The 16,274-nt window shown below is 43.4% G+C and overlaps 1 protein-coding gene across 2 annotated transcripts in view; it reads right to left on the minus strand.

Annotated features, from left to right (window-relative positions):
* Positions 1-521: 521 nt before the first annotated feature.
* LOC138595788 (enhancer of polycomb homolog 1-like) overlaps positions 522-16,274 on the minus strand; it is a 31,886-nt gene continuing 16,133 nt past the window's right edge. For both annotated transcript variants that reach the window (XM_069667211.1, XM_069667210.1), the window contains 10 exons: positions 15,864-16,012; positions 14,531-14,684; positions 12,283-12,441; positions 12,034-12,123; positions 11,705-11,853; positions 8,866-9,299; positions 4,460-4,614; positions 3,902-4,043; positions 3,311-3,719; positions 522-2,190 (listed from right to left, as the gene is read on the minus strand). In XM_069667211.1, the coding sequence (XP_069523312.1) occupies positions 2,118-2,190; positions 3,311-3,719; positions 3,902-4,043; positions 4,460-4,614; positions 8,866-9,299; positions 11,705-11,853; positions 12,034-12,123; positions 12,283-12,441; positions 14,531-14,684; positions 15,864-16,012 (1,914 nt within the window). In that variant the 3' untranslated portion in view covers positions 522-2,117. The remainder of the gene's footprint in view (positions 2,191-3,310; positions 3,720-3,901; positions 4,044-4,459; positions 4,615-8,865; positions 9,300-11,704; positions 11,854-12,033; positions 12,124-12,282; positions 12,442-14,530; positions 14,685-15,863; positions 16,013-16,274) is intronic.

Here is a 16,274-nt window from a genome sequence, read left to right on the forward strand (position 1 = left end):
TTAAGAGGTGTGTGTAATCATTTAACTGAGTTAGTGTTAAAAACGCCTGCAGTTGTTGCAGTCTTCACACTTTGCTGCTAAATCTGTTTTTCTTTCCGCACCAGTGCGGTCATGTGACGTCACTGGTCAACAACACTGATACGACATTCATTAGAAACATAGCAAACCTTTCTTTACAAGTCGCAAAAAGAGGAAATGGGACCTGACTAACTTCCCTTAAAAAACAAGTGTAGTTTTCTCATGAACTGAGGTATGAACAAAAATATCAACGGTGTAAAATATTTCCATCTTGTGTGTTAGATATGTTCCTTGACATTCCTTCTAAGTGCATCGAGATCAGTGTTACATCTGTGATTCTATACTAAAAAACGCCAACTCGCTAACTTTTCAGAGTTTATGTTATTAGGACCTTGAGAGGACACACGGAGAGAGACACACACACACACACACACACACACACACGGAGAGAGACACACACACACACACACACACGAATATAAAAGACACCAGAGTCCAAACAGTTCACATTTAATGCCCTGGGCTTTATTGTCTTATTTTAGTGAGAGTTCTGTCACATTTTTTTTAGTCTTTTCAGCCTCCAGGTGGGACAAGTAAACCTCAAGGATATATCCTGCCATTGGACTGGGCATTCAGATTCAGACAAAGACGAGAGGCACTACTAAGTAATGCTGCCTTTGTGCCTAACTCTTCACAGAAGAGAGTACATTAAATTCCCCAAAGGAAGGCACCCAATACTTGTGGTTTTTGGCCTTGCAGCCGTCTGGAGATTCTTTTTTCAAAGAAAAAAAAGAAAAGGAAAAGAAAAAAGGGGAAGAGAGGGGAGGAAACTGCTGTTTTTTTCATGAACCCCTCCCTCCGTCCCCTCGTTAGCATTTTTTGTTATTAAAAACTGGAATGATGAAACACGTACAGCGATTACTGCCCATTCTCCTCCCTTATCACCTATGCATGACCAAGTAACAAAGGAACAAAAGAATGAAGTCTTTCAATAAACGAAAAGCTTACAATCAAGTTTACCACAAGAACGATAAAATAAAAAATACAAAAATAACTGAATTTTTGTTTTACAAAAATGTTGGTGGGATAAAACAAATAGAAAGGGGGGACTCTGCTTGCATGAAAAATGAAGAACGACCCCTTTAAAAATAAAAATACAAAAGCAGCATTGATATTTATCAAAACCATGAACAAAAACAGAAACATCACAAAAAATAGTGCTTTAATCAGAAGCAGCAAAGGCTTCTGGGAAGAGACTTCATCCCTGTTTTGTTACTTGTGTTTGGGACAATGTTAATGGAAGCTCCCAGGAAGAGAGGAGTGCCTCTCTTAAAGTGAACCACAGTCACCCGCCTCCTCTTCATCCTCCTCCTCCTCCTCCTCCTCCTCCTCCTCCTCCTCCTGGCTCTCCTGGTCTGTATGTATGTCACAATTGATTTTCACATGATCCACAGAGAGAAGCACAGGGACCCAAAAGAAACGTGGGTGGGGGTGGGGGACCTGCTTTGTGTTCACAATATACAAAAATACCCAGGAGTCCGTAGCTACCTAACATTTACTACAGCACAGGAACCAACGAAGGTACAGTGTACAAATAAAAAAATAAAACAAAACAAACCGAAAAACAAAAAAACTGTAAACACAGCACAATAAATAGATAAAAACAGCAGGCTCCGCACCATGCACATGATGTGATAAAAACTCTTTGTCTATACAACTCCCACATCTCTCACACTCGCCACAAGTTACTTGGCTTTCTTTTTTTTCCTTTAAGTTTGACTCCCAAGTGCAAAACATCACAAATGGACAGTTCTGTATTCAAGTAATATATATACAAGGGGGATATTACAAATATGTAGTTACTGTACAGATACTAATTTTTGCCATATTCATAATTTACACATGTCAATCTTGTACTTTTAACAGTAACAAAAAACAGAAATAAAAGGTTTAAAAAGTATGAGAGATGAGAATTGCAAGCGAGCGGCCGCGGCCTCTCGTTCGTTCTGTCAGTCTGCGTCAGAGTCCTGCTGTCCCTTTTGCATTCCCGATGCTACGATGCACAGCACCTAAAGAGCGGACTCCTCGCTGCACCGCTACTACGTCACCTCCATGGCCACTGTGTTGTCTGCTATACTGTTCAGTGCTGGCTTGTCTTCGTCGTGATTATCCCTGTGGGAAAGAGGAAACAGATTAACAATGGTTTATCCCTCCTGTTATTAAAATTGTATCTTAACCGTCCTACGTCTCTTCTATCTTTGGGTGAATTCTGAGCCCTGACGTCACGATAATTCAGCTCCTCTTTCAGGCAGATTTGTGTGGATTCTTGCTTCTGCACAAATCTCGCCTGCTTTATCTCTGGCAGACACCGCGTTGGCAATGTTTAGATGATATCTGCCAGGTCCAACTGAATCCTTAAACCAGGGATTGATGATGATACACAGGATTTAGAGTTGCAAACAAACATTACATAAAAAATATTTTGATAATGCTGCAACAAGAGTTGGGCGTGTATATTTAAATGTGTAAATTCTTGTTTCTTTTTCATTAATGTGAGTTCTGTTTTTTCCGGAGCACGGAGGCGTAGTTTCAGTCGTCTGAGCGCCCACACCTCTGTGGACGATTACAGTCTGTGCAGCTTTGTTTCAAGTCTGAACTAATTACGGCCGATACCTTAACATCTTTTGTTTAGCATGAGTATGAAATGAATTTGAAAAAGTGTTTTTCCCTTTCCTGAGGGGAGTAAATTGTCAAGACCCATTTCTTGGTTGGGTGAAGTGACATCCTAGAGTTGGCTGGCAAAGTGAGTCTACTTTTGGAAACGCCCTTTCTTACCGTTCCCTGTTTTTATGCTAAACTAAGGGTGCTTTCCAACCAAAAGTACCAGGAACTTCTCTTCAAGAAACTTAATGGTTCCTGCGGTCCATTGTCATCTGGGTTTCTATAGCGGCCTAACGTCCCGGGAAGATTACGCAAATCAGGCCAATGACGTATGGAGAAGCATTAAAAGAATCAGAAACGATCAGCACTGCAGGCCCCACCCTGAAAGTTCCTGGATCTTTGGAAAGTGATACCCCCGAGCAGGGACTTTTCAGGGGGTAAATCAATTACCCCGGAAGTATATTTAGACCCTGGTTCCTGCTATCGAAACACAGAGTTTCTTAAAAGTTTCGTAGTTCCTGAGGAAAGTTCCTGCTGTCAAAAAGCACCTTATGATAACCAGGTGCTGTGTATAAATTCACAAAAGATGGACTGTCATCATTATTGCTCTACTGTTGTAATGCCGTCTCACCTTGAGCCCAGGTCCATGGGCGATGCTCCGGAGACTTTGGGCATCTGCATGTTGGTGGCGGCGGACAGCTTTAAGGCAGAGGGGGGCACATTGCCGAGGGTCCGGGGAATGTGGCGTCCGGTCAGGCTGGCGGCTGACGGCACGCTCAGACAGATGTTGTTCCCGATGAGGACCTGAGTGGTGGCGGGGGTGGCGTTGGCAGCGCTGCATCCCAGGATCCCGAGAGCCGCTGCGTGGGCGCTGGGGGTGGAGGTGAGGGAGGTGGGGACGGCGTTGGCGGGCGAAGGGGTGGTCGAGATGGAGGAGGGCTGGAGGAAGGTCGGGGTCACAGAGGTGGTGGTGTGTGTCGACTGGTTGGTTTGGTGGAGGGCAGCAGTGGTGCTGGAGAGGTGCAAGCCTTTGAAAACAGCTGGGGGACAGAGAGGAGCTCTTGTGAGTGAAAATGGATAAAAAGCAAGAGAGCGCTATTTATAAAACGTTTTTATAACTAGAGAAAAGTGAGATAATATAGTCAACATCAAAACATTGCAGACAGAAGTTAAAACTTTGTCCTTCGTTTTGTATTAAATTAGTAAAATCATTGACCCTCACCTGCACCTGCCAGGACCCCGTTGACGCCGCTCGCCAGCACCAGCTCCTCTTTGGACTTGAAGGTCAGCAGCTGGTCCGTGGTGACGAGGGCCGAAGCAGCAAACTGGGCACTGGCCTGGTCCAGAGTCTTGGACACAAGTGCCTAATTATGAAACCAGAGAAAAAAATAGTTGAGTCCGAGCCAAAGACTTAACCGCTTTGTCAAAACGTATGAAACTGCTGAAAGCACTGAGCTCAGCACTTCTGCTGCCAAATAGGAACCGAGCCAGTGGCGTTAATTCTGCTCGTGGGAATAACAATATGTCCTGTTTCCTAAGGACGAGCGAACTGACCTTCAACTGTACAACATTTCCATATTGGCTGTTTTAGTTTAAGCAACCTCCTAATTACTATTATGTAATAAAACAAACAAAAACAGCTGTGAGGGAAAAGAAGCAGCTGTGGTGGATCAAACACAAACTTTCCTCCTCATATAACACTTTCACACCAACAACTGCAGACACCCATCTCTGTTTAAATTCAACCCCAGGTGTAGTGAAGGCTCCTGAACACACTGACCTGTGTGTTGATAGTTGTTGCAGGTTTGTTGGCGTGTTGTTGCTGCTGCTGCTGCTGCTGCTGCTGCTGTTTCTGCTGCTGGCTCTGCTCCAGCTGCTGTTTCTGCATGAGGGCCAGCTGCTCCTGGTGCTGCTGGTACTGCTCCGCCGTGAACACTGGGGACAGGAAGGAGAAGATGCAACAGTCAGAACTAGAATATTGAGGTTATTTACGGGGTGTTTCAGGTGATTTTCTTGGCGTTAATCTGAGACTCAAAATGACATCAGCTATAAAAAGAAGGGCAGACCAAGATCAAATTCTGACCTGTAACGTCAATGCCAACATCAGTTCATTTGTCGCAACATTATTTGACAATAACATCATAATTAATGTAGTAGTAAGTCTATTGTTGCACAGAAATGTATTTTTTTAATCGAAAAGTTGGAGACTCAAACCGACTGCACTTACAGTCACTGATTTTCTCTGAGCATGTGTATAAAGCGATGCCTCAGTGGGCTTTCACAAAGCAGGGGAACTTTGGCATAACAACAGAGGGTCTACTTAATGTGGGCGTGTTGCTACGAGCTTCAAGGTCCAGAAAAAGAAACAGAAGCTCAAAAGGTCCACATTAAAGGATTATCAAACACACAATCGTTTATGCCCCTGGGGTCTCTTTGTAAAACTCTCATTCACATTTACACAATGGTACAACATACAAGCGACAAGGTGCTCCATCAGTGGCTTAAGCTTGCAAAAACAATGCGTTTCCATGGTAACACTGCATCTTTTCAAGCGAGAGACAACTAACAGAACAGTAATATTTGAAGACATTATTTCAGTGTATTAGAAATGGCAAGAACTCTGTCGGCTCCGTACAAAAAATTATCCAACAAGGTCAAGAGTATTAGTGAACTAGTTTTTGATCAAAGTTTTGTCAAAAAATATTTTACCCAAACAATGGCGGTACTTGCTAGCTAACGCTTTCTCCCGGACATGCGCCATCACAGATGTGCGTTGTCATGGCCGCCAGTGCAGCTGCTAACCCTCACAACAATCAACATTAACGTAGGCTGCTAGCTAGCAGGACTGCAAATTCGACATGGCGAAAACAGCTGGTAGGCTGTAATTTGTGTGTTTTGAATGAGTTTTAAATGAAGACAAATAAATTGAAATAATTTACTGCATCTAATATTCCGGTGTGACTTATATTCTGGATTTTACGGTATATGGAAATCAATCTTCTCATAAGTTTTGAGCCTATTCCACAGCAGACATCTCATAGTCAAAGACTTGTCATGGTGGGATAAGCAAAGGATTTAAAAGTACAAGTATTAAATATTTTAGATAAATGGCATTATAATAAGACTTTTAAATGCACATTTTACAAGCGCACACACAAAGTAAGCCGCTAATGCTGATGTCATACGTGGTAAAGACTCTCAATGTGTAAGGAAGAGCAATACTATATCAACCCAGTGTAAAATAGTCACTTCCCCACTTCAGGAGTCAGGGCGGTAGTTGGGGGACTTTTGCAGGTTTCTTATGCTTGATTCGATTAGCTTTAGCCGTGCTCATAATCGATTAACAGCTAACTAACAAGTGCGGGTGACTGAAGCCAACACAACACACACACAGACACACAAACCGCTCATAATGCAAAGAATAATTTGACAAAAAAAGGGGCCATAACTTTTCTGTTTATATGAACAAGGATCAACCGAAAAAGAGATGTCCACACTGAATGCAACTGACGAGGGAAACACTGAACTCCTAAATTAGAGTGCGCCGACATTAGGCCTTAGATAAATGGCTCTCTCTGGAAAAACACCAAAACAAAGCAACACCCACACATGACTCCATGCTGTGGGCATTTTCTACAACAAATTATATGTATTTTCAACCTCATTTCACTTTAATTACAGAAACAAGCCTCAAGGCGGATACATATTATTTCTCCAAATATAAGCATCGATCACGCGGAGGAAGAAATACAGGCCTACAGCACTAAGTTCTTTTTCTTGCCGCACACACTAATGTCAAAACTACCTTCAGCAGGTTTGATGCCACCAACCTGTTTTAACCAGTTTTGAAGAATTTGGTCAGTGTCACATTACCAGTATGTCCAGACAATTATACTGCTAAGAAATCCATTTACACAGCAGCTACCACAAAGACCAAGCTGCTCTACATTCTCCAAACTTTCCCAACAAATTACAAAGTTTGGCACTGCTGAGGATTAGTTTACGATACAGTTGTATCTCTTTTAATTTGCTCGACATTTTACTACTTTCCTGAGCCTCTCTGCAGCCACCAGCCCAGACTCACTCCAGCACGTCTCACGGATCTATTTATACAGCACCATTCCTAATTGACTTCCCAAAGCCATGGGAGCAGGAATTAATGCATTATAATACGGAGAGGGGGATGAAAGCCGGAAGTTCACGTGATTTACCAGCAGCATGGGAGCCTGGGCTGGAGCAGAGCAATCTACCTTTGAGGTGCCTCGTCAAAATGTGTTTCAGCAAGCCTTCACCAAACAACAGAGAGCTGCCTTTTAAGTCTCACATTTCCCCCCCCTCACATTTGAATATTCACAAGCACAAAATCAATTAAAGCAATGGCACCTCACATAATTTTATGCATGGACACATTTTTCAATTACAGCCCTCTGCATGCACACCACCACCGAGGCAATTCTGTGAATTATTTGTGTTTCTGTACAGAGAGAGGAAGAAGCAAAGTCTGACAGAGAGGATCCTCTAATGGTCAGAGCAGGCAGCCTTTCCTGCCCTAACATCTGGCTCAGCTGTAAACAATATAGACACTTTGAGGCAGCCATTAATAATTAATTAAGCCTCTATTATGACTTTGCAATATGTCAAAATGTCACATTAGATTTCAGAAATGCATCTCTCCTCAGACGGTTTTGCTGTGCCATTTACGGTTTAAGCAGCTGCAGCTTTTAAAAGAGTTTTTGACCACTAGTAGCACCATGAAGCAATGTTTTCACAGGTCGGTCCTTGATTTGTTTGTACTGTGCTCCCACACATAATATCTGTCAAAATAAATTCCAATATGATCTTTTCCATATCCTGCAGCCATGCACATTGTTTTGCAAATACGCAAAGCAATGCACCAACAAAGGCAAGAGAGAAGGGGACTACAAGCCAGCAAATCTATGCCATTCATTATCTACGCCGCTTATCCTGTTCAGGGTCGCCGGAGGGCTGAAGCCTATCGCAGCTGTCGTTGGGTGAGAGGCGGGGTACACCCTGGACTGATCGCCAGTCAATCACATGGCTGACACATAGAGACAGACAACCTTTCACACTCACACCTACAGGCAATTCAGAGTTGCCAATTAACCTTAGGAGCATGTCTTTGGACTGTGGGAGGAAGCCTGAGCCTGAGGGGTTCAAACAAGGAACCTTCTAGCTGTGAGGCAACAGGTTAACCACTACACCACCGAGCAGCCCTTGTTTTAAACAACGTAGGACCCGTAATAATAAAAAGTTTTAAAAATTAAAAAAAGATCATCATTATGCACACAATGCATTTTGGAACACATAACTTTTGATTGTTAGAAAGAAAGCTGACTTACATGCCTCTTGTTGCATCAGGCTATTGCAGACAATGCTGCTAATCAGTGAGGAGGACAGTGGTATTGTGCTATTTGATTCACAGTATTGTTAAAATCAATGCAATACGCCAAAAGGAGATGGAGGGGGAAAAAGTATGATTATACTTTGATGGAAGATTTTATGCACATCACAAAACCGAGGAAAGTCTCAGTTATTGGTCAGGGGAGTTTGTAAGGAGGCCGCATTAACAAGTTACACATTACTAGCTTAAGGCATAGCACACAAACACAACATGTCGCAAAATTTGAGTGTCAGTGTAGAATCAAAAGTTCCAATCTCAAACAAACCAAAAGACAGCCTAAGAGGAGCCTTAAAGCATCAGCAAAGATAAGTCGGACTAGGTTATTCAAAATAAATATTGGACACATTGGAGTCATACAAAACAGCTTTAAATGTATGGCAACACCAATAAACAAATAACCTATGCTCAAACAGCAGTTGCAAAGTCAAACTGTATGGCTGATTGATGCTCAGACAGACTTAACTGCTTCTTCAATTACAGCACAACAGTGCACACAGGGCAATCTGGCTTTGCTTAATTTACTCCTGGAAATCACTGCCAGAATCACGAAACCCTTTAGACTGACAGCTTATCAAAACTATAATAAATTAGCTTCTCGTTGTGCCAAGAAACCTTGGTTTACAATGCAATAAACCAACAAAATGAACTCCAATCTTTGTTCAGGCCAATTAAGATTTCAACATTTAGCTGTATAAATTAAAACATGCACAGTGCCAAAGATGCAAAAGAAATCACCGAGCAACATGTTAGAGAAAATGACTCACCATTGACAGGGTTGGGGGCTTGGCCGGTGCGGTTTTGGGAGCTGGCTCCTCCAGACAGAGTCCGGGTTAGTCCCGACACTGTCCGGCTTAAATCCCTAAATCCTCTGCGAGACAAGTCTCCTCCACTTAAGGGGTTATGGGATAGCGTCCGTGGTCTGAAGTGCCTCCAGCGGCAAGCTTTAATGTTCAAAAGAATCTGGCTGAGGTCCATAGGTGTTGATGAAGATGATGATGATGATGACGTCAGGGGTGATGAAGAGGAGGGAGGGTGGGAGGAGCTGGTTGGGTCCGAGGTATTGGTTTCTGAGGTACTGGCGTTGGAGTTGCGGAGCGGAGAACTTGGAAGTGGCAAGGAAAGTGGTTCGGGCTCCGGGTCAGAGTCCAGGCTCTGACAAATGCTGTCTAGATCTGTGTGCGCTCTGTCCAACAAGCTCCTGAAAGAAAACCAGAAATCATCAGAATAAATCCCCCTCAGAGAGTCATTCAAGGTCAGAGAAAATGAAAAACACGCTGTGACCATTATCTACACATTGCAACATCCACATCTTGGTTATGACTCGAGTATTGCTCAACCTTTGTGCATAGCATTCATGTAATTACAATGTCCACTGGGCCAGTACCAATTACAGCTGGTTATTGCACAAAAACAGAGCAAAAACATGCAGTCCTGACATGAGCGCAGAACAGAACACTTATGTAACGGAACAAAACTCAAAGTTTACAGTCGTGCCACAGCTTCCCAACGCTGCAATGCTTGTTCAAATCCAGGAACACAACACAGAACATTGCCATTCCTGGATGACATTATTCTTGGTCCAACCTGCGGCTGGTACCAAAGCAAAAGTCATGTTCTTCAAAATCAACATCTCCCATTAATCAACATTTAAAATTAAGGCGTTAAAAAAAGAGGTACAACTATCATTGTGTATAAAATTTTCGGAACCTTTGCAATGTTATGTTTTGTTTTTGTTTTGTAATCCCGAAGATCTCAGTTTTGTTCTCTTGGGCGCCACCTATGGCGACAAGACGGTAATTGTGGGAGCACACTTCCCAGATATCCAGAAGAGTGTTGCATGTGTGACGTCCACGGTTGGCTCCGGTTGTAACTCTTGATTTTCCTCGCTGACGGTCGCTTTCCTTTTTAGACTGTTTGCTTCATCTGAGTGTCGAGTTTGTTTCTTTTTCTTTGGATTTTCACTTGTTTTTGAAGTTGTATCCGTAGTCATCCATCTTTTCTTTGTTTGTTCAGCCATAGTAGATTATTGTTTTATCGCAACACTTGCAGAGATCGGAAAAGGAGCCGCTTAGCTCCGCCTACCCTCTCTGGCAGACCAACCACTGCTGGCTGATGGAAAACGCGTCACTAACTGGGCGCCGCTTGTGATATTTTCTGTGAAAGTCGCACCAGACAGCCAGTCTGTAATACTGCAAATGCAAAGGCTTTCATCAGTGGGCCATAGGCTCAGTCACCATTGTGTTACCTCATTTGGCGATAGATAATGACTGAACAAAGATTTATTTAAAAGAAAATCTTCGAGGTTATCACTTTAAACCTAGCATTAAAAGAGAAGTAGGTATCATAATCTAAAGATTCAGCCTATATCATTACTGTCAATACTTGATGTTTCCTTCAATTTTATCCCTCAATGTAATTGATTAATTTATATCTTTAGAAAAACATCGATTTGGACCAAAACAAAAAACTACTTCTCCCTAAACTGTGCGGCTCTGCCTGGAATATCAAGGAGTAATTTAAGTTAGGGATCAGTTGCACACGTCTGTGCTACATTTCATAGAGATCCATGTTGAGATATTTACTGGACACGTGTCCAAGAACAACAACCAGACCGACCAACGCTGCCGTCCCTAGAGGCACACTGCAAGTCTGTCTAAACAATCATACTAAGCTCCATGCTTTCTAACTTGATCAAGCATTGCTATCATAAGTGCACATCATATTGAAAAAGACAGATAGGCTGGTCCGTCAGTCTCCCTCAGGGCAGGCGATAAGGTCGAATGCAGACGGAAACAGAACATTGCCAATCTCATGTGCGTCTGTGAAGCAGATGCAGCCTAACCCAGTTGGTCTCCCCTGAAACACCATCACCGTGGCAGCTGCAGGCTAACTCCTCCAGCGAGTGTGTTTTATTCAATCGTCTGTGTAATTACTGAGCAGATATCAGACGAAGCTGCAGGACACGAGTCTGTTAAAACTCAGCGCAAGTTTCAGATTTGTCCACAGGACATGATGGCAGGTGAATCCCAAAATGTGTCTGTTGTGTTCATCGTTTTAGCAGCCAGCTTGATATTTATAATAGAAGGTGCCCGCCAAATGATCGCTGGGAACCTGCCAAAGAGCTGGTATGGTAAACAGCCTGAGCAGCTCCAGCCAACACTTGGCTCAGTGTCACCTGCTCAGTATTGGTACTGGCAGCATTCCTACACACATTTCATTTCACATTTCTGCATTTTCTCAGACGTGGTTTGCTGAAAATGATGAAAGCATGCAGCACCTGGGTAACATACTGCTCACATCACACCTCACAAATGTCAGCGGATGTGTGATGGTGGTTTCAAAACCTTACAAAATATAAAATCATGCATGTCAGTTAGTTCCTGGTATATTCTCTCACTCGGTTGTATTTTAGTGTGGTCATATTTTCTCACTGTATACCTCTGTTCTGTTTTTATGCAGGGTTAAAAAATGCATTAAGATAGAAACGATAGAAACATTGTCTGTGCACTTTCATTTTGCCTCTGCATCTGCACAAGCATCCAAGCTTCTCTTATCATAATCTCAGCGAGCGTGAGGAAACCAAAACAGCCAGACTGAACTCACCTGCCCCCTCTGCCAACGCGGCGCCGTGCCAGACCTATGCAGCGCCGCGGCACGTTCAACGAGGTCAGACAGAAGCGGAAGCGTGGGTCGCCGAGACCACCCTCTGAAGGGCTTACCCAGGGCCAGTTGCCGCTCTTTTCCGGTCGTGGCTGAAGGAGAGAGTAAGGTGAAAATAACACCGAGTTAAAAAAGATATAGGAAAAGAAAAAGGTGATATTTCATTGCTCTGTCCGGCAGAGTTTGTTAGACTAACAGCCAGTGCAGGCAGACCGGCCAGCCTGCTGATAGCACTATAAATAGAAGCATTGGAGTCACAGGAGGGCACTCACAGCGTAGTACTGACAGCCGGCCTTCCTCCTGAACGCATAGCAACCATCTGGGTCATTCTCCTCCTCTGCCTCTGAGGAACCTGAATGGATCTAAACAATAACAAAAAAAAATCTGTTAATTAGCGCTTAGGATTGAAACAATACCAGTTTGTAGTACTGACACAATCAGCATATTACTAGCCAAGCATTGTGATAACCGCTGTCACCGTCACTGCTTCTTTTAATATCATCCATGGATTTAAACACTACCTGCGAGAACGGTTCTTCGTCTGAGCTGGGGAAATCGTACTGATTGAGGTCCTTGGGATTGAACACCGAGGGGCCTGAATGTTGAGGCGCCGACAGTGGCGGGATCTTGGGCTTCTTTTCATATTTCCGTTTGGTTCGTACTGCCTCCGTCTTCTCCGGCTGTGAACAGAGGAGGGGAAAGAGTGCTTAATGTTTATACTACAGTCTGCATAATCCAAAAGAAGCAAAGCATTACTGATGATTGCAGGCTCGTGTTGATGGTCGATGCACAGGCGTAGAGTGTGTGTAGAAACAACAGTGAGTAAAAGAGGCATTGATATGCAGATGGCAGCATGCGCCAGATGCCGCTGCCGAGCCAGATGGCTGCCCCCCTCCTCCCCCTTCTCTTCCTCAATCCACCCTGTGCCACCAGTTCACCCCGACTTCCCCAGTGGGATGAACCCTCCCTGTCTGAACAGACTCCAACTCCGCTAGGATTAGTCAGATCCTATTCAGTCCTTAGACGCGGAGGGGGGGGACAAAGCAAACAGAGGGGAAGGGACTTTACAGTGAAGAACCGCTGCGTCAAATCAATGGAAGGAGTGAGGGGTAGAGTCATGGCGGAGGAGGGGGCAGAGTTGAAGCAGAAAATGAGTGCTTGTAAACAAAAGGGAAAAGTCAACCAGCTGGTAGCGGAAAAAAGGGGGAAATAGTTGTCTCCCTGCAGGGCGGGGGGAGGGTTGTTGGACACTGGAGCTAATGAAGTTATAATGAGAAGAGGTGACACAGAGTTCACAGGAGTGCTGTGTAATGAAGTGCTATACTATAGAAGCATATGGCAACGCAGCTTTACTTTAAATGTTATGAGTTTTGAAGGAATCAGCACATAAATCACGTACCCTACCACCTCAATGTCATAACTCTGATTAGAAGGCAAGAACGGAGTAAAACGCAACTCAGTCCTCCAGCTGAGGGCTCCCAAAGAGCCTGGTAAAACCACTCACATCCAGTACTGCAGAAAAGTGTGATGCTAGGTCTGTAATTATTTGTACGCCCTAAAATCAGCTTGTTTTACCAGAAATCAATTCTTCTTGCCAGCCCAAAAACAGTAGCCTACCATGGATGTATTATGGCTGCCACTCGCAGAAACAGGAGAAGAACTGACTACAGGTAATTTGTCGTGTCTCGATAGCGTACGACAACAATGCACTACTAGTGGAGAATGAAACATAAGCCACAGCTACACTGCATAAAGCAGCTTCATTCAGGCTTTGACGGACAGAGCTCTAAGCTGAGCTACCACTAACGTTGGCCAAGCTTGTTACTAGTTGCTCCGCTTCTTTAAAGGGCCAGTTTGCCAATTTTCAACCTCAGTCCCATCATGGTATTATGGGGCGCTAATGCCATTGTGGTAGAAATTTTTTTTCGCTCTATGCATTTGGAGACCTTGGAGGACCTCTGCCAGACTACGTAAAAGGCTTCATCTGGCAGAGGCCAGGGAGTTCGCTTAACTAAACTTCCACAATCTAGGACGCCCGCCTCTGATGTCATGTCTCGATAAAAATCATCAGATTTGAAATGTAGACTACAGACCCCAAGATTTTTTTAGACAATCCACCGGTATATTCTTATCGTATTTCAGCGCAATGCACGCTGGGTATTGTAGGAATGTAGAATGGGCGAAACCACAAGCTGTGTGTACAACTTTCTCCACAGCCATGGCGCCAATTTCAAATATTATTGCATCTATAGATTACAGAGAACACCAGCTTTGACCGACAGTCCAGGGGCGAATTGCTCCTTTAAAGTTAAGACAACTTCTATTGTTTGTGCGGTTTTTAATAGTGGTCAAATTATACACAGAGGTCACCTCTTCTCCTAAAACAAATAGTGTTGATTGATGATCTCACATAAGCAACTTCAAGTTTAAAATTAGCGTCTCTTTGACAAGAGGTCTCTGCTGAACTACATAAAAAATGACATTTACAGAAAATTGCAAATTATGGCAATGATTTCCAATGATTCAGTTAGTTGCCATTCAAAATGTTATACTTAAAAATGAAAATGTCAAGCTATGATGTACAGTATCCTGCATTATACAACTCCTCACTTCATCATCAATGTGTGAATTGACTCAAGTAAAAGGACAAATGTGAAGTCGATAACATTTACTGATACTTCCCACACTCATCAACAGCCAGAACGGATGGGAATCGTTTCCCATCGTTAGCAGGAAGACAATGTTTGTAGTGAATGTAAAAGGCCTTACTTTCTTGTAGTCCTTCATGTCCAGGTGGTCCTGGTGTCTGTATTGGTTGCTGCTGGACAGGGGAATGATGGGGATGGTGTAGACGGGCTTCACCAGAGCTCGCTGCGCAAGTGCCTCTGCCATCACCTCGCTGCCAAAGTCTGGCATCACATTCCTGATGGAAGGGGACAAAGGGTAAGGACATTTGTAAAAAATGGGACTTAATTTTAGGTTTAAAAGTATCACTTTATACTACAACATTTAGCAACATGACGCAAAATAATGCATCATTTTCAATATCAAAGAGCTGTAGCCAAAAGGAGGAAAAAAACCACTCAACTTCGGTGCATAGCAACAACCCAAAATACAGAACTGTCAGACTACACACACACAAACCACGCAGTACACCTGGGTCATTCTCCCCCAGCATTATATCATGAAGCGGGCCGGGGAAGCTATCAACTGAGAATAGAGTGGTCCAATCTGGGAGGAAACACTAGCTTTGATGCGCAGGCAGAAACCAGGCCGGGATAACAAGAGGAAATTGAAATGTCACTACAAATCAAAAGCACTTCAAGGAGAAGGCTCCAATTTAAGCTCACACTGACAGCTACTTTCAGAACAAATTCATTTCATTCGGATGTCATGTTTGGACGGATCGCAGAGGCTGCACTGGGGGGAAAAGAACAATTCAAAGAGGAGCTTAGAAAAACAAAGAATAGTACAAACACACTTTAGAGTCTAGTGTACTTCCTCACAGACGGAGAAAAAAACGACTTGAGCAGCTGCAGATAAGTCAATGAGCTAATTTGCTCTTGACACTACTGAATAAACAGGGTGAACTCTAAATTGATAATGCATGCAGAACAGTGTACACAACCATGCCCCCAATTAACACGAGCAGCGGAGCCTGACTTTACAGAAAATATGTGGTTGACTCTTTTATACCATCAATCTTGCAGACAAGTGTCCTAATGGCCTCTGCTCGGGATCTCAACTTGAAGAGAAAACAAAAGCCTAATCAAACACGTAGGTTAACCACAGAAGCCATCCAAACACTTCATGGAGTTCATGTCTGACACCGGATCCTCCTCAACTTTCTGGAGCTTCACAATTAGACTTTCAAAACCTAATTCCCAGAACACTCCTAAAGAGACGTCTCATCCAAAAATATATCTGTTCAGGAACATCTGCCGTCATCAGACAAGCGAAGCATGCATATATCAATCTCCTGCATCATAAATCCCGGGAATAAAAGCGTCCTAATAGCAGCTACTTGCCTAACAAGCTCGTTGATGCTGTGCAGACAAGCCTAATAACCATTTCAAAATTCTCTCTGGGCCAATTTTTTTACCTCTTCTCCACTATTTCCAGTGTGAGGTGCAGCAGTTCCCTCTTGCTCTTCTCCCGCCTCTTGATCATCTCGAGGATGGTGACAGCTCGGCTCAGGTCCCGGCGTAGCTTCAGCATCTTCTCGTACGACGCCTCGTCATTCTTTCGGTTCTGAAAATAGAACAGTGACGATTCAGACATAAAGCTACAAATGTTCCTGTTCGTGCCGAAACTTTTTCAGACTTCAAATTTGTGCAGACGCTTTTAATTGGCTTTTAAAACTTTCCATTTAGGGTAATAATACTGCTACTAACAAATTAAGTTCTGCAAATTAAACAACCTATGCTTTTAAACTGGATCTAGGGCAATGAATGGATCAGATTAAGATGTATAAGGGTTTTATGGTTTTGCTTATATTTCTGTTCTATGATCA

This window comes from Semicossyphus pulcher, unplaced genomic scaffold, assembly GCF_022749685.1.
Source record: "Semicossyphus pulcher isolate SPU_LCO1_2020_fin unplaced genomic scaffold, fSemPul1.0.p SCAF_18, whole genome shotgun sequence".
NCBI classification, from domain to species: Eukaryota; Metazoa; Chordata; class Actinopteri; order Labriformes; family Labridae; genus Semicossyphus; species Semicossyphus pulcher.